At 48.7% G+C, this 21,360-nt stretch overlaps 1 protein-coding gene across 4 annotated transcripts in view; it reads right to left on the reverse strand.

Moving 5' to 3' along the window:
* Positions 1-21,360, reverse strand: part of LOC103631348 (probable DNA helicase MCM9) — a 41,976-nt gene that overhangs the window by 11,712 nt on the left and 8,904 nt on the right. For 3 of the 4 annotated variants that reach the window (XR_002262800.2, XR_004850281.1, XM_020539449.3), the window contains exon 9: positions 11,457-11,522. Coding sequence is in view for 1 of the 4 variants with exons in the window: in XM_020539449.3 (XP_020395038.1) it covers positions 11,457-11,522 (66 nt within the window). In the remaining 3 variants the exon portion in view is untranslated. Of the gene's footprint in view, positions 1-88; positions 2,409-11,456; positions 11,523-21,360 lie in introns of those variants that run through there. The other variant, XR_004850280.1, reaches the window with a different exon arrangement.

The following is a 21,360-nucleotide window of genomic DNA, read 5'->3' on the forward strand; positions in this document are numbered from 1 at the left end:
AAGATTGTGATGTTATTGTTAGTGAGTATATATAGTTCCTTTCTTGTATTGTATTTTCACTAGAATTTAAGGTTCTCTGTAAACTTACCCCCATGTACATTTGCCCTTTGTGTCCAATACAACAACAACAACAACAACAAAGCCTTTTTGTCCCAAGCACGTTGGGGTAGGCTAGAGATGAAACCCCGTATGAAAACCTCAGAGCTCAACCCCCAAAGAACAGAAAAGGGAAACAAAGGCAAAGGAGAACCGAAAACAACGAAACGGGGAAACACATAAAAGAGATAAAACCCACAAGGACCAACAAGATCTAAAATGGACACAAGAAAAGGTCAAACGATTAAGGAGGAAAAGCGAAACTATCAATCAGGGTTCTGGCACGTGAATTGCACACTTCCACCCCTTCCTATCTGCGGCGAGCTCTTTGTCAATATTCCACTCCTTCAGGTCTCTCTTCACAGCCTCTGTCCACGTCAAAGTTGGTCGACCTCTACCTCTCTTCACATTTTCGGGACGCCTAATTATTCCGATATGCACTGGTGCCTCTTCAGGTCTTCGTTGGATATGTCCAAACCATCTCAAGCGATGTTGCATAAGCTTCTCCTCAATTGGCGCCACTCCTACTCTCTCTCGTATATCATCATTCCGGACTCGATCTCTCCTTGTGTGGCCACATATCCAGCGCAACATACGCATCTCTGCCACACTTAGTTGTTGGACATGTCGTCTTTTAGTGGGCCAACATTCTGCTCCATACAACATAGCCGGCCGGATTGCTGTCCTGTAGAATTTGCCTTTTAGTTTGCGTGGCACCCGGTGGTCGCATAAGACACCCGCAGCTTGTCGCCACTTCAACCATCCGGCTTTAATTCTATGACTGACATCCTCATCGATGTCTCCCTCCTTTTGAAGCATTGATCCTAAGTAACGAAAAGTGTCTTTCTTGGGTACCACTTGCCCATCAAGACTAACATCGCCATCCTCATACCCCATGGCACTGAAATCACACTTCATATACTCTGTTTTAGACCTACTAAGCCTAAAACCTTTTGCTTCCAGCGTCTGCCTCCACAATTCCAACTTTTGAGAAACACCACTCCTACTCTCCTCAATAAGTACCACATCATCGGCAAAAAGCATACACCACGGTAAAACTCCTTGTATGTCCCTTGTGACCTCATCTATCACCAAAGCGAAAAGATAAGGGCTCAAAGCCGACCCTTGATGTAGTCCTATGTTAATTGGAAAGTCATCGGTGTCTCCATCACTTGTTCGGACACTTGTCACAACATTAGTGTACATATCTTTAATAAGATTAATGTACTTTGTTGCTACTTTGTGTTTTTCCAAGGCCCACCACATTACACTCCTAGGTACTTTGTCATAAGCCTTCTCCAAGTCTATGAAGACCATATGCAGGTCTTTCTTTTGTTCTCTGAATCTCTCCATAAGTTGTCTTAGTAAGAAAATGGCCTCCATAGTTGATCTCCCGGGCATGAAACCAAACTGGTTTTGGGTCACGCTCGTCATCTTTCGCAGGCGGTGTTCAATGACTCTCTCCCATAGCTTCATTGTATGGCTCATGAGCTTAATTCCACGGTAATTAGTACAACTTTGAACATCTCCTTTGTTCTTGAAGATTGGTACTAATGTACTCCGCCGCCACTCGTCGGGCATTCTGTTTGCCCGAAAGATGGTGTTGAAAAGCTTAGTCAGCCATACTATCGCTATGTCTCCAAGACATCTCCATACCTCGATAGGGATACCATCAGGGCCCATCGCCTTTCCTACCTTCATCCTTTTTAGCGCCTCCTTAACTTCATATTCTTGTATCCTTCGTACAAAACCCCTGTTGTTGTCATCGAATGGTTCGTCCAATTCTATTGTAGCACTCTCATTCCCTCCATTGAACAATTTGTTGAAGTACTCCTTCCATCTGTTCTTGATCTCTTCACTCTTCACTAATAGTTGGTTTGCTTCGTCCTTGATGCATTTGACTTGGTTGACATCCCTTGTCTTCCTTTCACGAATCTTGGCCATCCTATAGATATCCTTTTCTCCCTGCTTTGTGTCCAGCCGTTGATAAAGGTCGTCATAGGCTTGACCCCGGGCTCTACTAACCGCTCGCTTTGCAGACTTCTTCGCTATCCTGTACTTCTCTATGTTTTCTGCACACTTGTCATGATGTAAGCGTTTGTAGCAATCTTTCTTCTCCTTGATAGCCTTTTGGACATCTTCGTTCCACCACCAAGTGTCTTTAACTTCCCTTCTGTTCCCTTGACTCAACCCAAACTCTTCTGAAGCTATCCTTTGTGTCCAATGGAATAGACAAATCGCCATTTCACTCTCCTCTAACATGGTACAGAGCTAGGTTAGGGCCGGGCTCACCCAGCCGTCACTGCCGTCATCGCCCACCGTCACCCGTGCGCCCCCTCCCGCGGCTCGCGCGCGCGCGCCTCAGCCCGCCTGCCGCGCCCCACTATCGTGGCTCGCCTGCGCGCGCTTAGGCTCGTTCGCGCGAGCTCCCGCCACCGCCGCCGCCATTGCCCGCGGCCAGCCGTCGTCCCCGGCCCCGGCCCGTCCACTGTCGTCCCTTCCGACCCCGGCGCTCTTGTCCTCGCCACGCCCGCACCGACCATCGCGGCACTCGCGCCCAGCAAGAAGCTAACGAAGAAGCAAGCGGTAGCCCCGCTCACGACCGTGTCCCCGACCACTGGACTGCCTGACAGCTCGCCCGCCTGTACGACCTCCAGCAACATTCCACCGCCAGACCTCGCTCCTCTGCCTGGCAGCCCCATCGTCCACGGGTGCGACGACATTCCACCCACTCGCCAAACCGATCGCCGCCCGCCAGAGCTCCATCCTCTAGCAGCTCACTCTGTCTCCACCAGACCCTCGCCCCAGTACCAGCTCACGCTAGCTTCCGCCTCCTGCTGCGTCCTCCCCATCCCACTCCACAACACTTAGCATGGCTGTTGCTCCTTGTTCCAACACCCTTGTGCAACTTCCCTCCATCACCTTCGATGGCACCAACTTCTGGGAGTGGTCCACCATGCTCCGCGTGTGTCTCAACAGCTAGCGCATATGGGGTCACCTTACTGGTTTGTCTCCTCCTGTCCCGGAGCGTCCTATTGAACCCATGGTCAGTGTCGATGGTGTTCCTCCTGTTCAGGCCATGGAGGGTTATGCCCAAGATGTTGAGCAATACATGGTTGTTTTAACCGATTACAATGTTTGGCTTGCTGATAAGGCTTGAGCGACTAAGGTTCTTCTTGGCAGTATGAAGGTGGAATTTGCCATGGATCTCTGCTCTGCCCACCACTCAGGCGATGTGGGAGTGGGTGTAGGCTCTCTACCAGCCGAGCAGCACCGCTCTCTACATCTCCACCTTGGAGCTCGCTAGCTCTATTCAGCAGCAGGAATCCTCCGTCGATGCCTTCTATCACGAGTTGACTGATGTGTGGCATCAGCTCAACTCGCTAGAGCCGTCGTACTGTCGAACCTATCCCTGGTGTGTCCTCCGACAGGGGGCACAACGATGTTCTTTGCCTCCATGAGTTTCTCTGGTGTCTCCGTTTGGACTTCGAGCAGCTTCGAGCTCATCTCCTCTCTCGTTCTCTCCTATCCATGGTCGAAGCTGTCACCTTAGCCCGGGTTGAGGATTTAGGCAACGGGACTCTTACTCTCATCAAGAGGATGACACTACTTTTTTTGGAAAACGCAGAAGAATTGCGCCTCAATATATTAAGAAGAAGAAATAAGTCCAGGTCAAAGAGACCTAGACAGATTACTAGGGATGTTCCTAAAACATCCGATTTGTATCACAAATCTAATATTTTAGCATAGATATACATATAATTTGAAGCTAATTTTTGCCAATGTTATGAAGAATATTATGAAGTATTTAAATAAATTTATGTATACTTTTTTATGTACATTATTTTCTCCCTACAACAAAAAAGGTGAAAAAACATCCGAATCCGTATTCGAATAGACATCCGAATTTTATATCAATTATTTAAAAATATCTAGAATGAATTTAATGTTTATTTTTTTGTGAAGATTAATAGCCTCAATGCTAAAAACAAGAATATAAATTTACATAGCAAATTCTATATGTTATTTGTTTACAATCGAAGAAAGAAGACCAAAAAAATGACATCCGAATAAATATCTGGATCCATCCCTACAGATTACAAGGCCTCCTTAGGGAGGCCAAAAACACAGGAAACTGAAAAAATCCATCAAACTCACCCTGCAACTCCCTAGTCTTCAGGAATTAGGGCAGCAAGGTATGAAAGACCTTTAGCCCCGGCCATTTCCCAAGACTGCCTCTCCTCCCTAGCTAACTTAAGGGACAAATCTAAACTAGGAGTGTTGGTGTATGTGTGTGTGTTATTAGAAGATTTTGTAAGGACCCAAATGCATAAAATGCCAATAAAAGAGAGAGGGGGAGGTGTGTTCAGGGAGTCTGAACGACCTCAACCTATATTCTACAGACTTCCACGGAATACAACATGGTACCGGAGCCCAGGTTCTCGGAGGCGATTGTGGTGGCGACGAGTCGGTGCACGTGGAGCTGCTGAGGTGGTGCTCCGGCTGGACTGTAGCGGCGCTCGGTCTCCTCCGAATCCGCTTCGTCTTCCTCGGCGGCGGCGGGTGCGTCATCCTTCCGCGCGTGCGGTAGCAGCTGCTTCTCCTGCTCGGCCTCCTTCTCCACTTCCGTCGGCGCTGCACAGCGGTCGTCCGCGCGCGAGATCTGGCTGCCGGAGGACACCGGAACGGACGACGCCAAGGCGCTGCAGGAGAAGGCTGCCAGGAAGGCGGTGCAGGCCGCGGGAGGCGCCTGCGCCAAGGGCGGCAAGAACACCGGCAAGAAGTAGTCGGGGTCTTTAGTTCGCAGGATCTGCTCGTGTTGGAAGATCTGTAGCGGGTGCTGGTGATTAGCGACGAGCGGCGCCGCTGGAGACGACCAAGTCCGTGCAGGCGGCCAACGGAGAGAGGTCTGTGGTGAGTGCAGCAAGGAAAAAAAGGGGGCGGCTCTGTAGGTTTGGCTGCTGTCTGGGCACAAGGCAAAGGAGGAGAAGAACAGGCAGCGGAGGAGCTGCAGGAAAGTGACTGGAGCTTCTGCTGATTGAGCAGAATGGGGGAACAACAAGGCATTGAACAAGTCCTTGGGAAGCTGGTGGAACTGCTTACAGCGAAGAAAGATGAGACTCCATCTTCAAGCAAGGAAATTGTATCGTATATGGAACCTGTCCAGAAAATTGAGCTAATGCCAAATGACATTAAATTGGAAGGCATTAGAAACTACTTGTCGTGGTCAAGAAGAGCAATGTTATTACTGAAGGCAAAGAGACTTGAAGGTTTTGTCACTGGAGAATCAATTGAGCCAGAAGACAAGTCGAGCAATGACTGGAAAACATGGGAGGCTATAAACTCTCTGGTGGCTGCATGGTTGTTGAGCTCTTTATCTCCTACCATAGCAGGCTCCGTGGATACTATCACGAGTGCAGCTGGAATATGGGAGGCCTTGTCGAAAATGTATTCAGGAGCTGGTAATGTGATGCTATTAGCTGAGACTGAGAACAGAATTAGTACTATGAAGCAGGGGGACCTCTCCTTAATGGATTATGTTGCAGCTTTGAAGCGGCTGTGGGCTGATGTGGATCATTTTGATCCTATTGAGCTACCACACACTGAATGTGTAGTGTGGATAAAGAAATGGATAGAAAAAAGAAGGGTTCTTCAATTCTTGAGAGGTTTGAATCCAGATTTTGAGGCAAGGCGTGCTAGTATGTTTCATCAATCCAGTCTTCCAAGTCTCGAAGAAGCCATAGCTGCAATGGCACAAGAAGAGACTAGACTGAAGCTGATAAAAGGTGATACTTCATCTCCACCTCCTCCAGCTTTTGTGATGACAAGGATACAAGAAACTAGAACATGCTATAATTGTGGTGAGCAAGGTCATCTGAGTCGAGATTGCCCTCAACAACGAAGGCCTTATCGTGGGAGAGGAAGAAACAGTGATAGACGTGCTATGAGGGGAAGTGGAAGCCGTGGAGGAAGGAGCGGAGGTTATAGAGCTAATGTTGCTATACCTGAGGGAGATGAAGATCTAATTACAATTCCAGCTTCAGAACTAAAAGAGTTGAGAAAGTTGAAGGAGAATAAGAATGACTCAACGTCTGATGATCAAGGTGCAGTGTCAACTTCAACTGATAATTTGGACCCAGGTATAAAAAACCATGCTTTAATTTCCATGAGAAAATCCAATTCAAGCTGGATATTAGATTCTGGGGCATCTAAACATGTCACTGGCAGGTCAAGTGAATTTGCATCATATAAGTTATATCCAAGTTCATATAAGAAAACGGTTCAAACTGCTGATGGAACATTCCAACCCATCAGAGGAGTTGGCACAGTAAAATGCACACCATCTATAACCTTATCATCAGTATTATATGTTCCTTCCTTTGGAGTCAATTTAGTTTCAATAAGTTCTTTGGTTGATCAATTGGACTGTCAAATATTTCTTGATCGTGAAAATTGTATAATTCAGGAAAGGAAGACTGGAAGAAGACTTGGAACTGGGGTTCGTCATAATGGACTCTGGTATCTTGATAAGAGAAGAACTGATGAAGTAGTATGTCGTGCACTATCTGCAGTGGCCAGTGAAGAAGAAGCAAAGGTAATGCTCTTACACTGTCGCCTGGGACATATATCTTTTGATGTTATGAGTAGAATGTTTCCTTATGAAATGAGTAAGGTGAACAAACATAGATTAGTCTGTGATGCGTGTGAATTTGGGAAACATACTAGAACCTCCTATGTGACTTGAGGACTACGAAGTGAAAGTCCCTTCATGCTTGTTCATTCAGATGTATGGACATCCCCTATTGTCTCAGTGAGCGGGGTGAAATACTTTGTTTCCTTTATTGATTGTTATTCTCGTATGACCTGGTTATACCTTATGAAGCATAAAAATGAAGTGTTAGACTGCTTTAAGGATTTCTGTGCATTAGTAAAGAACCAGTATAATACTCATGTGAAAATTATCAGAAGTGACAATGGAACAGAGTATGTAAACACAGAATTTAGATCTTTTCTCTCTAAAGAAGGGATATTACATCAGACGTCATGCCCTGATACACCCCCACAGAATGGAGTAGCTGAGAGGAAGAATCGACATCTATTAGAGGTGGCTCGCTCACTTATGTATACAATGAATGTGCCTAAGTTTCTATGGAGTGAGGCAGTTATGACTGCTACTCATTTAATTAATCGTATGCCATCAAGGATACTTGGCATGAAAACTCCATGTGAATTGCTCTATGGAAAGAATGAATTCATTGTCCCACCAAAGGTTTTTGGATGTACATGTTTTGTTAGAGATCACAGACCTTCAGTGGGAAAGTTAGACCCTCGAGCTGTTAAATGTATCTTTGTTGGGTACTCCTGTGGGCAGAAAGGATATAGGTGTTGGAATCCATCTGAACGACGGATGTTTGTGAGTTTAGATGTCACTTTTCGGGAAGCTATTCCTTTTTATGGAGAAAGATCAGACCTGAGTGATCTATTTGCTACTCTTGATACTCCTAGTGGAGATGGAGTTACATCTGAGGGGGAGAATGAGAATGAACAAGATGATGTAGACAAGGGACAAACAAAGCATGAAGGAGTAATAAGCAGTCCAGTTCCTCAGGAAAGAAGAGAGGTAAGTGATGAATCAATTTTACCTCAAGCCCAGAATTCTAGAGGAGAAAGTATACATGACAGAGTAATCTCAAAAGTGTATACAAGACGGAAGTACAGAACTCGAACAAACACAGAAGACATGGCTCAATCAACTCCTATACAAGAAAGTGGCCAGGAAGAAATTGAAGAAGCTCGAGCTCCAGAGATTGAGGTTCAGGACCTGCCATCAGATGATATGCCCATTGCGTTACGAAAGGAACCAAGAACTGGTGCAGGAGTCCCTCCTCAGAGGTATGGATTTGATCACGACATAAGCAATTATGTGTCTTATACCTCACTATCTTCTGAATATAATGTTTTTCTGGCATCCTTACAATCTGTGACTATTCCAAAAGATTGGAGGGAAGCAAAATTGGACCCAAAATGGAAAGAGGCCATGCTTGAAGAACTAACTGCTCTAGAAAAAAACAAAACTTGGGATCTTGTGCCTTATCCATTAGGTAAGAAAATAGTTGGTTGCAAATGGATATATACAGTGAAACAAAATCCTGATGGAAAAATAGAAAGATACAAAGCTAGATTAGTTGCAAAAGGATATAGTCAGACCTATGGAATTGACTATGATGAGACATTTTCCCCGGTTGCAAAAATGAGTACTGTAAGAACATTAATCTCTTGTGCAGCTAATTATGATTGGCCGCTATATCAGTTGGATGTTAAGAATGCTTTTTTACATGGGGATCTTCAAGAAGAAGTCTACTTGGAGGTTCCACCGGGATTTGCTACTGATCAGACCAAAGGAAAAGTATTGAAGCTGAAAAAATCGTTATATGGTTTAAAACAATCACCTAGAGCTTGGTTTGATCGACTACGACGGGCTATGTGTAATATGGGATATAAACAGTGCAATAGTGATCACACTGTGTTTTATTATCATTCTGGAGGCAGTGTCACTATTCTGGCAGTATATGTGGATGACATGATCATCACAGGGAATGATCCTTTGAATATCTCCCAACTAAAGAAAAATTTAAGCAAGAAATTTGAAGTTAAAGACCTAGGACAACTACGTTATTTTCTTGGCATTGAGATAGCAAGATCTCATAATGGAATTATCCTCTCACAGCGCAAGTATGTATTAGATCTTCTACATGAGACAGGTATGCTTGGATGTCGTCCAGCTTCTAGTCCTATTGAGCAAAATCATAAAATATGTGCACAAAATGGAGATCCTATTGACAAAGAAAGATATCAAAGGCTTGTGGGACGGTTAATTTATTTATGCCACACAAGGCCAAATATAACTTATGCAGTAAGTGTTGTGAGTAGGTATATGCATGATCCAAGGAGTGGACATTTAGATGCAGTCTATAGAATTTTGAGATATTTGAAGAGCTGTCCGGGGAAGGGACTGTGGTTCAAAAGAAATTGTCATTTAGATGTGGAAGGTTACTGTGATGCAGACTGGGCAAGTTGTCTGGATGACAGGAGATCTACTTCGGGTTACTGTGTTTTTGTTGGAGGAAATCTTGTATCATGGAGAAGCAAAAAACAATCAGTGGTATCCCGCTCAACTGCAGAAGCAGAATTCAGAGCTATGTCGGTATGCCTTAGTGAATTGTTGTGGAAAAAGAATTTATTATCAGAATTAAAGCTTATGAAAGGTACTCTGAAGCTTCGGTGTGATAATAAGTCAGCAATTAATATTGCTAACAATCCTGTTCAGCATGATCGAACTAAGCATGTGGAGATCGATCGCTTCTTTATTAAAGAACGTCTGGATGATGGGACACTTAAGCTAATTTCTGTACCCTCTAATGAACAAGTAGCTGATTGTTTAACGAAAGGATTAGGTGTTAAAGAGTGTCTATTAGCATGTAGCAAGATGGGGATGATAGACATTCATCACCCATCTTGAGGGGGAGTGTTGGTGTATGTGTGTGTGTTATTAGAAGATTTTGTAAGGACCCAAATGCATAAAATGCCAATAAAAGAGACAGGGGGAGGTGTGTTCAGGGAGTCTGAACGACCTCAACCTATATTCTACAGACTTCCACGGAATACAACAAGGAGTACAACCATCAAAAACACAACTATTTCGAAGCTTCCACATTGTCCATGCTCCTAAGGCCGCAAGCGAGTTGAGACCTTTTCCAGGAAGACCAGTGGCCATCCCTGAGATTTGCTCCCACCAAGTCATTAAAGATGAATGCCCTGGCTGGGGAGCCAGTCTTTGAAACCCAAACGGTTTAAGGTGATTAAACCAAAACACTCTTATGAACACACAAGAGACAAGGATATGGTCAATAGTTTCAGCTTCCTGGTCATAAAAAAGGCACCTAGCTGGATGATCCAAGCCTCTCTTTGCAAGCCTGTCAGCAGTCCAGCATCTCTTGTTAGCCGCCAGCCAAAGGAAAAACTGACACTTTGGAGGTGCCCAGGTTTTCCAAACCAGGTGATAGTGACCAAAGGACGTTGATCCAACAAAGAGACCATCATACGCCGACTTAGCCGAATAATTGCCATCTGCCGCAATACTAAATACATGCTTATCTTCCAGGCTGCAACACTATTTCTGATAGAAGCTCCCAAAGGTTCGAATATTCCACTATAACTCCCACAGACAGAGCACCCTTTATATCAGATATCCATTTTCTGTTGGAAAGAGCCTCAAGAACAGTTCTTCTATTCGCAATCCTTTTAGGAATGATGGCGAATAACCTAGGCGCCAGACTACACACATTCTGGCCCAAGAGCCATTTATCTGTCCAAAACAAAGTGTGTGCCCCATTTCCCACTTTTGAGACCAAAACAGTGGAGAAGAAAGATCATGCCTTTTTTGGAACTTGAATAGGGAGGTTTGCCCAAGGTTTTCTTGGATCAGTTTTATGAAGCCACAACCATCTCATACGAAGGGCCCAGCATAATTCCTTCAAACTAGAAATACCCAAACCTCCCAGATGGAGGGGTCTGCACACCGACACTACGAATTGGGACAATTTTTCTTGTTTATTTCTCACAATTACACAATGTCATACCCATGTAAGGGTTGAGGATACATATTTATAGCCCAAGGAGCTACCGAGCGTATGCTAAAATGCTCCTAAGATGTTGTCCTCCACACCACAAGGGCTGCAACATAGATGTTGTCCTCTACTGTCCATAAAGGAGAGGTGCTGTCCTCTAAATCAGTCAAAGAACTGCAGCAAGGCACTGCACTGTTGTTCTCTACCCAAACTGCAGCAAGGACTAAAGCCTAAGATGTTGTCATCTACCCAAACTGCAACAAAGACTTGTAATAAAAATTAACGGCGCTATAATAATTATTTATGTATGAATACTTGTAATGAATAATGGTTATTGCAAGTATTCATACATAAATAGCTATTCAAATAATTATTCAATATGGGTAAAATCGTCTTTTCACATAAAAGTTAACACCATTAGAGGTCAAAATTAACGGCATATAGGGAACCAAATTTACGTCAAGTGTCAAATATAAAGATTTATATTTTTAGGGCCAAAAATGAAATAGGAACTTTACTAGTGTCAAATAAGAAATTGTCTCTAAAAATACTCTCTTGCACCTATATGAAGTGAAAATAAAAGGTTAGCTAGATGAGTGACTTATATATTCGCTACTGCTTTAAATTTGTGTGCAAATTAACTCCTAAGACCAATATCAAGGTTAGCTGCACAGTTGTACAACTACTTAACTAGTTAATAGTACGACAGCAATACAGTGTAAAGCTACATACCTGCAAGCTTCACCGTGAATAGCCCATAAATTTGAGGGCAAATGCCTTCCAAGATAATATTTCTTCCTGTGTAGAAGAGAACTAGAATGAGCAGCTTACACTAGTACATTATTAGAATAAAATGTCTAGAAGGCTTCTGTTATGTGTAGATGTAATGTGAACAGTAATGTACGTAGCTGCAGTAGCATTCAAGTTGGTTCTTTCGCTTGGTTGGGAGATAAACTATTTTTAAGAAAATAGCTTGATTAGAGATACGAATTCAAGCTGACTTAGAACAAAAGGTTAAGGCATAAGATTTTGTTAGGAGTGAACCCACTATAATATATGGAATGGCCCACTTTCACAGTTAAGAAAAAAGGAAATAGTAATATCCTCCCTCAAGGTTTCTAATCACCCAAGTCATGGTCACATCTCTCTTATAGCCCCTTCCTCTCCATCCTCCATTGTGCATCCCACCTTAGTTGTCAGTACAGTGTCTATTCCCTAATGATCTAAGGAACCACCTCCGAGAAGGTGAGAATGAAGGATGTTGTTGTCCATAAGACTATCTTCAGCAGCTTACTCATCATATCTTCCATCGTGTCTCCTATTTCAAACTCCACTCTACTAGCAGTGTGGTCTACAGTGCAAAACAGTGTTTTGGGTAACCATATGGGTAAACTGCTGGACACAGTCTAACTGTTTTCTCAATGGAGTTGGAACATGACTGATAGAGCAAATATTGCTTGCATTCAGCTGAATATCAGAAGTACACATGTAGACCTCTACCAATGATTTTCCTCCACCTGATTTATAGAAACAAGATCAGAGAGGTGATCCGAGATTTATGTGCACTGAACGCGACTAGCAGGCAAAAGCTAGACTTGCCGCATGTGTCCATCCCATGCTGGTTAACCACCGGGGTGATGGGGACAGCACCAGGTGGTAGCCAGACGAGTGTAGAAGCCACGATAGGCGCAGGGGCACGAATGGCGGTAGTACACCAGAGGGGCGCAATCGACGCACACGCAAGGGGCATAGCTAGGGACAAGATCGCGCAAGGCGCGAGCAAAGGCGGGGCCACACGTAGCACGAATGATAGCAGGGTTGTCGAGGCCGCATGTGGCATGGGGATGTCGGGCCACGGGTGAGGGTATTGGGCAGGGCAAGGTTATTAAAACAATAAAACGTTGGAATGTTCATGGGTGAAATTTTGACTTTTAAACGTTTAAACAAAGTTTAAACGTACTTTAAACAACATAGAAAAAATACCAATATATCATAATTTCAGACAATAACATGAAGTTAAATACCAAAACAGAGAAGTTAATGGCTTACCAAAACTTCACCCATGAGTCGGATTAGACCCCAAAAGTAACTAACATACTGGACCCAAAAGTAGTTAATGGTCTAAAACACATGAAACACTGCGTTTTACAGCTTAGAATGCCAAAACGCTAAAACGTGGTTTCAACCTCTAATTAGAGTTTTGACGTTTAAACGTCGTTTAAGCGTAGTTTTAATAACACTGGGGCAGGGGTGGCACCAAATGCTGCAGGCCAAAGGCGTAAGCGGCCATAGTGGGTGCGACCCTAGCTGCAGCAACTATGGCAGGCGAGGCGCCAAGCGAGGCAAGTACCTACAGGGAGGGACCGATCGGAAAGATCCAAACCTCAAACTCAGTCAACAAGACAAGGTCAGTGGACGATGCTCGAGAGCCTGCGAGGGGAAAAGGAAGTCTCATCAAAGACCACATAGCGGGAAGTAGTGATTATGTTGGACGAGAGTTCCGGACAACGGTAACCCGTGTGGTTATTGGAGTAGCCAAGTAGACATAAAGACTCGACCAAAGAGCAAGCTTGTGAGGCATGGTGGCGAACATGTTGGGGTAACATGTGATCCGAACACAGGGAGGTGATCATAGGGGGAATGTGAACCAAATAGGACAAAGTGGGGGTCCCAAATACCAGTGTTTTGGTGGGTAGTCGAATGAAGAGGAATGTGGAAGTGTGATGGCCTACGACCTAGTATGACAGTACAAGGGAGGCCTGAAAGAGCAAGATATTATTGATTGTACAAATCATACACTCATTTTTATCGTTTTGTGCGAACACGGGGACTGACTAGCTTTTTCATTTATCATGTCCTTATTTACCTTTTGGGTTGGGCTATGATGATTAGTTTTATACTAGTGCTCCAACTTGATCAATGAACATGATGAGACACTTCATGATACACTGCTTTATATTTTGGTTATGATTATGAACTTGTGACAGTGAAGGAGACTCGGGTTGTGCCTCGAGTGCTTCTCCATAAGGACTGGTTCGTTGGATGACCACCCGGAAAAATAGTGCAGCCATGAGGGTGGTATGGGGCGCCCTTATCTAATTAATTTAAGGAACCTGAGGTGTAGTTTGCTTTGTCATCGTGTCGTCAATAGGGTCTGGGCACAGTACTTGCTTTGCTGAGGCTGGGTACCGAGGTTCATTTGTTTGCTTTTGTTACTCACCCCCTGTGGGAAGAGGTACTATGTTTATCAAACTGGAGAAACCTAACGGACAGCTATTACCTCTGGGAAATCTTTGTAAAGTCTATGTAGTGAAACCCTGCCAGTTCACCTTGGAAATGATCAATGGGAAGTCGCGCTCCTCAGGCAGAAAGGGGATCATGGCTCATGGGTAAAGTGTGCGACCTCTGCAAAGGGTTAGAAACTGATATATCAGTCTGCAAAGGGTTAGGCTTCTGTCTAGCATTCTTCTTAAAATAATCACTCATCTCTTTGTTGATTGCCGATGTTGTCTTCGGGCATTTAGCAACATCGCCATGACCACCAACAAGGTGTTGCTTCAACCATCAAACAGAAGCCTATTGAGTTGGATGATGATAAAGTGGGTGATAAAGACGATGAAATTGAAGTACTTGGAGAACGGGAAAGTAGAGCATCCCATTCAGTTATTCAGCCCAGTTCCGGAACAGCCCAAAAGAGAAGGCTCTCAGCTGAAGCAAGCCAAAACAATCAACATGCGTCGAAGTCTTCTTAGTCAATTGCATCCATGCTCACTGTTCTTAAGGCGTCGCCTAGGCGTCCGGGCGGTGGTCTAACGCCTAGGCGCCTTGCCCGCCTACCTCGCCTAGGCGTCCAGGCGGTGGTCCAACGCCTTGGACCGCCTTACCGCTTTAAAAACCATGTCCATGCTTCGCAAAGCACCTGGAGATATGGTTCGTGAGAGGCATTGCAAGGGCAATGCTCAAACTACATTGCAGAGAAAGAGCAAGGAGGAGAAGGAAAGAACAGATATGTATGTGATGGAATAAGTCTTGAGCATCTAGAGGATAGCCTGCTTTTTACTGTCCTCTGTAGTCCTTTAGCATCTAGAGGACAGCTTGACTGTCCTCTGTAGTCTCTTTAGCATCTAGAGGACAGCAGTCGCTTTTTGACTGTCCTCTGTAGTCGCTTTAGCATCTAGAGGACAACAGTCGCTTTTGACTGTCCTCTGTAGTCTCTTTAGCATCTAGAGGACAATCCTGTTGTGTAGTGTGTGTGAGAAGATGGCATTGTGTAGTGTTTGAAGAAATAAACAGAAAATTGCCCCAACTCATAGGGCCTGTTTGGTTCAGCTTTTTTCTGACCAGCTTTTCTGAAAATATGGCTGTGGGGAGAATCTGGCTATGAGGAGAATCCGAGTATCATTACGATTACGTGTGAAGGAAGATAAAGTTGTTCATAGGGCTCAGGATCTATAAAGTGACGGATTTCTACTATTACAACGACTCAACCGATTATGTATTTATGTTGATTTTGGATGGTTTTTGCCTCAACAAATTTTATAGAAGCTGACTGAAAAGCTAAGCGTGTGGCAGTCCGCAGCAGCTTTTGGTGGCCAGAAGCTGCCAGAAGCCGAAACAAACAGGCCCATAGTGTCATCCTCTTGATGAGAGTTAGAGTCCCTCTACTTACAATTGGTATCAGAGCCAAACTATCCTGCAGCCTAAACATCTCGTGCTCATCTCCTTCCCGCGCCTCTCCCCACACTCAGTCGGCAGCAAGAGCTCCAACTGTTCCTTCCTCCCCTGCTCAGACGAGCAGCCTTTCGTCTGAGACAGCCTCTTCCACACGCAGCGACCCCTCACTAGTCCACCATGTCCCTACGCTCGGCCACTTCGAGTGCGCGGCGCCAGCAGGAGGCCGAGGTCGCCGCGGCACAAGAACGCGAGCGAGCAGCAGCAGCGGCTGCAGCGACAGCGGCGAGGGCAGCACGATTGGCGGCGGCGGAACTGGCAGCGGCGAGAGCGGAAGTAGAAGCAGCGGAGGCGGCGGATACTGCACGTGCGGCGGCAGCAGAGCTCGAGGTTCTGCGTGGCAGTAGAGCTGGCAGCTTTGCTTCTGTCGACGACAACACCGACGAAGAGCTCAGGCTGGCGAGGGAAGCAGCGCGAGAGCAGGCGGCACAGTGGGCAGCCGCGCATCCCCATGGGGGCGCGTGTGGCGGCAGCCCAGATAGGCGCCGACGCGCTGACGGTGCTCTGGGTGAGGGCGCACGCGGCGGCAGCCCAGACGGGCGTAGACGCGCCGGCGGTGCTCCCGGCGGCGGCGACCGGGTCGACGGAGATCGCGGCCTCTACAGGCGGCGCGACTCTCCCTCCCCGGATCGGTACCATGGTCGCCGCATGGCCCAGGCCATTGTCAGGGACATCGGTCCCGGCGGTGGGTGGCCTACCCTCACCAAGACCAACTACGTCGAGTGGGCCGCGGTGATGAGGGTACGGCTCCAGGTTCGCCAAATGTGGGAAGCAGTTCGGTACGGCGACGGCGACTACCACGAGGATCGACGGGCGCTGGATGCCCTCATTGCTGCAGTCCCGTCCGAGATGCAGTTTTCGCTTTCCCAGAAGCGGACTGCCAAGGAGGCCTGGGACGCCATCGCTGCGACCCGCATCGGCAGCGACCGTGCCCGCAAGACCACACTGCAGGCACTTCGCAAGGAGTGGGAGAACCTGGCCTTCAAGCCAGGTGAGGATGTTGATGACTTTGCTCTCCGCCTCAACACTATGTTGCAGAAGATGGTGTAGTTCGGCGACGACACCTACGATGAGGAGAGAGATGTTGAGAAGCTCTTCCGTTGCATCCCCGAGAAGTACAAGCAGATCGCTCGCTTGATCGAGTCTCTGCTAGACCTCTCCACGATGACGATCGAAGAGGCGATAGGTCGTCTCAAGGTGGTCGACGGCGACGAACCACAGGCTCCCTCTGGCCCTATCACTATTGGCGGGAAGCTACATCTCACTCGGGAGCAGTGGGAGGCCTGCCAGGGTGACCAGAAGAAGGGGGAGTCCTCCTCGACACGAGGCCGCAAACGCGGCAAGCCGCGCAAGGATCGCTTGACGCCTTGATCGCGTTTCAGAGTTCAGCACTTACGCTGTGTGGCCTATTGGGCCTATTGGGCTGCACTTACGTTGTTTACTGTTGGGCTTGGCTCGCGAGCCGGCTCGCGAGTTTGTGCGAGCTGGCTCGGCTCGGCTCGGGATTTTGTCGAGCTCGCTAAACTGGCTCGGCTCGCCGGCAGCTCGCGAGCCGGCTCGAGCCTGACCGAGCCGCGACGAGCTCGATCCGGCTCGCCGAGCCCGAGCTTTTTTCCCAGCCCTAGCCGTCGGCAACAAGAAGCCGACACGAGACGACGGCTGTCACAACTGCGGCAAGCTTGGCCACTGGGCCAGGGACTGTCGACAGCCACGACGTGGCCAGGCCAACGTCGCACAGGCGGAGGCGGAGGAGGAGGCTCTGCTCCTAGCACATGCAAGCATCGAGCTATCTCCAGCGGCACCGGCCGCAGCGGCACTCCTCCACCTTGATGAGTCGAAAGCACGTGCTTTCCTCGGCGACGGCTCCAGCAAAGACATGATTGAAGGATGGTGCCTCGACACCGGCGCCACTCATCACATGACCGACCGACGGGAGTTCTTCACCGAGCTTGACTCTAGCGTCCGAGGCTCCGTCAAGTTTGGGGACGCCTCCGGCGTTGAGATCAAGGGCGTCGGCTCAGTCGTCTTCACCGCCGCATCTGGTGAGCACAGGCTGCTCACCGGAGTCTACTACATCCCCGCGTTGAGGAACTCTATCATCAGCTTGGGACAGCTGGATGAGAACGGTTCGCGCGTGGAGGTCGAGCACGGAGTCATGAGGATCTGGGACCCCTCTCGTCGCCTTCTTGCCAAGGTACACAGGAGTCCAAATCGGCTATACATCCTCAATGTGAAGGTGGCACAACCTTGCTGCCTTGCTGCTCGTCGAGACGATGGGGCATGGCAGTGGCACGAGCGCTTCGGGCACCTTAACTTCGAGGCCCTGAAGCGGCTCAGTGCCAAGGAAATGGTACGAGGCCTGTCGTGCCTTGACCATGTGGAGCAATTCTGCGATGTCTGTGTGTTGACAAAGCAGAGACGGCTCCCCTTTCCCCAGCAGTCGAGCTTCCGAGCCAAGGAGAGGCTCGAGCTCGTGCATGGGGACTTGTGTGGCCCGGTGACACCAGCCACACCAGGAGGACGACGCTACTTCTTGCTGCTCGTCGACGATCTCTCCCGCTACATGTGGGTGATGATCCTTGGTAGCAAGGGAGAGGCTGCGAACGCCATCAGGCGTGTGCAGGTCGCTGCGGAGGCGGAGTGCGGCCGCAAGCTGCGCGTGCTGCGCACCGACAACGGCTGCGAATTCACGGCAGCTGAGTTCGCGTCGTACTGCGCGGATGAGGGCGTTCAGCGCCACTACTCCGCGTCGTACAGCCCGCAGCAGAACGGCGTCGTCGAGCGGCGCAACCAGACGGTTGTGGGGATGGCTCGGGCTCTCCTCAAACAGAGGGGAATGTCGGCTGTCTTCTGGGGAGAGGCGGTGGTGACAGCGGTCTACATCCTCAACCGCTCGCCCACCAAGGCACTCAACGGGATGACACCGTACGAGGCTTGGCATGGGCGCAAGCCGGCGGTCTCTCACCTACGGGTCTTCGGCTGCCTCGCGTTCACCAAGGAGCTTGGCCACATCGGCAAGCTCGACGACAGGAGCACCCCGGGGGTGTTCATTGGCTACGCGAAGGGCTCGAAGGCCTACCGCATCCTTGACCCAGGAACACAGTGTGTGCGCACGGCGCGCGACGTCGTGTTCGACGAAGGGCGAGGATGGGCGTGGGACAAGGCGGTGGACGACGGCACGACTCCGACGTACGACGACTTCACCATCGAGTACGTCCACTTTGAGGGAGCCGGGGGAGTAGGCAATTCTTCTCCGAGCAGGTCTACCCCAGCCCCAAAGTCTCCACCTACTCCAGCGCCACGCTCTCCAGCTCCGGCTACAACGAGCTCTTCATCACCACGCACTCCAGCCACGACTCCGGCTACAGCGAGCTCTTCGCCACCACGTACTCCAGCACCGACGGTACCCTCTCCAGGAACGTCCTCTTCGACACCAGCTCGTGTCGAGCACGACCCAGTGGAGCTCGTGACCCCGCTCTCCCGTGACGAGGAGCGCGTCGACGCGTGCTACGACGGTGAGCCGTTGAGGTATCAAAGGGTGGAGGGCCTTCTCATCGACCCGTCGGTGCCGGGCCCTGCGTCTCGCATTCTGGCAGGAGAGTTGCATCTTGCATGCGACGATGGTGAGCCTCGGTCTTTCACGGAGGCCGAGAAACATGCGGCTTGGCGTGCCGCGATGCAGTCGGAGATGGACGCGGTTGAGACGAACCGCACTTGGGAGCTCGTTGATCTCCCTCATGGTCATCGCGCGATCACCCTTAAATGGGTGTTCAAACTGAAGAGGGATGAAGTCGGCGCCATTGTCAAGCACAAGGCTCGCTTGGTGGCACGCGGTTTCCTACAGCAGGAGGGGATCGACTTCGACGATGCTTTCGCCCCCGTGGCACGGATGGAATCCGTGCGACTCCTCCTTGCGCTGTCAGCCCAGCAGGGCTGGCACGTTCATCACATGGACGTCAAGTCGGCGTTTCTCAACAGCGACTTAAAGGAGGAGGTCTACGTACACCAGCCGCCAGGTTTTGCGATCCCTGGCAAGGAGGGCAAGGTGTTGCGCCTGCGCAAGGCTCTCTATGGCCTGCGACAGGCACCGAGGGCGTGGAATGCCAAGCTGGATTCCACGCTCAAAGGAATGGGTTTCACGCCAAGCCCGCACGAGGCGGCCATCTATCGGCGGGGCAATGGAGAAAATGCCCTGCTGGTGGGTGTCTACGTCGACGACTTGGTGATCACCGGCGCCAAGGATGCAGAGGTGGCAGCGTTCAAGGAAGAGATGAAGGCCACCTTCCAAATGAGTGACCTGGGGCACCTCTCCTTCTACCTGGGGATTGAGGTGCACCAGGGGGACTCTGGGATCACACTTCGTCAGACCGCCTACGCCAAGCACATTGTTGAGCTGGCTGGGCTCACCGACTGCAACCCAGCTCTCACTCCGATGGAGGAGAGGCTGAAGCTGAGTCGCGACAGCACGACGGAGGAGGTGGACGCTACACAGTACCGGCGTCTTGTGGGGAGCCTTCGCTACCTCGTCCACACACGGCCTGACTTGGCATACTCCGTCGGCTACGTTAGTCGGTTTCTGCAGCGACCGACGACGGAGCATGAGCAGGCTGTGAAGAGGATCATCCGCTATGTTGCGGGGACTCTCGACCACGGTCTCTACTACCCGAGGTGCCCTGGGGAGGCACACCTTGTCGGGTACAGCGATAGCGACCACGCCGGCGACATCGACACCAGCAAGAGCACAAGCGGGATCCTCTTCTTCCTCGGCAAGTGCCCCATCAGCTGGCAGTCGGTCAAGCAGCAGGTGGTGGCCATGTCCAGCTGCGAGGCCGAGTACATAGCGGCGTCCACTGCTTCGACTCAGGCGCTTTGGCTGGCTCGACTGCTCGGTGATCTCCTCGGGAGAGACACTGGAGCGGTGGAACTCAGGGTGGACAGCCAGTCCGCTCTGGCATTGGCCAAGAACCCCGTGTTCCATGAACGGAGCAAGCACATCCGGCTGAGATACCACTTCATCCGAGACTGCTTGGCAGAAGGGAGCATCAAGGCGCGCTACATCAACACCAAGGATCAGCTTGCAGACCTGCTCACCAAGCCCCTTGGGAAGATCAAGGTTGTTGAGCTTTGCTCCAGGTCCGGGATGGCCCAACTTTCTCACAAGACGACGCCCAAGACTTAGGGGAGAATGATGGAATAAGTCTTGAGCATCTAGAGGATAGCCTGCTTTTGACTGTCCTCTGTAGTCCTTTAGCATCTAGAGGACAGCTTGACTGTCCTCTGTAGTCTCTTTAGCATCTAGAGGACAGCAGTCGCTTTTTGACTGTCCTCTGTAGTCGCTTTAGCATCTAGAGGACAACAGTCGCTTTTGACTGTCCTCTGTAGTCTCTTTAGCATCTAGAGGACAATCCTGTTGTGTAGTGTGTGTGAGAAGATGGCATTGTGTAGTGTTTGAAGAAATAAACAGAAAATTGCCCCAACTCATAGTGTCATCCTCTTGATGAGGGTTAGAGTCCCTCTACTTACAGTATGTTGCTGATTTTATTTATGAGTATGGCTTACCACTTAATGTCATCAACTCAAGGGCCTTTGAGATCATGCTTGAGGCGGTTGGGCAATATGGTCCTGGGTATGTGAAACCTTCATATCATGATGTTAGGGTGCCATTGCTTGAGAAGGCAAAGAAGAGTGTAGATGATATAAAAAGACTCATGAGTTGGCTTGTACTGAATTTGGTTGCACACTTATGTCTGATGATTGGACAGATAGGAGGGATCGGGACTTGATCAATTTCCTTGTCAATAGTCCAGCTCGCACATTTTTCTTGGAGTCTGTCAATGCCTCAAGTGAGACAGCAGATGCTCAGATGTTAGCTGCACTACTGGAGAAAAGAATTGATGCCATTGGT

The sequence above is a fragment of the Zea mays genome, chromosome 6 (assembly GCF_902167145.1).
Source record: "Zea mays cultivar B73 chromosome 6, Zm-B73-REFERENCE-NAM-5.0, whole genome shotgun sequence".
Taxonomy (NCBI): Eukaryota; Viridiplantae; Streptophyta; class Magnoliopsida; order Poales; family Poaceae; genus Zea; species Zea mays.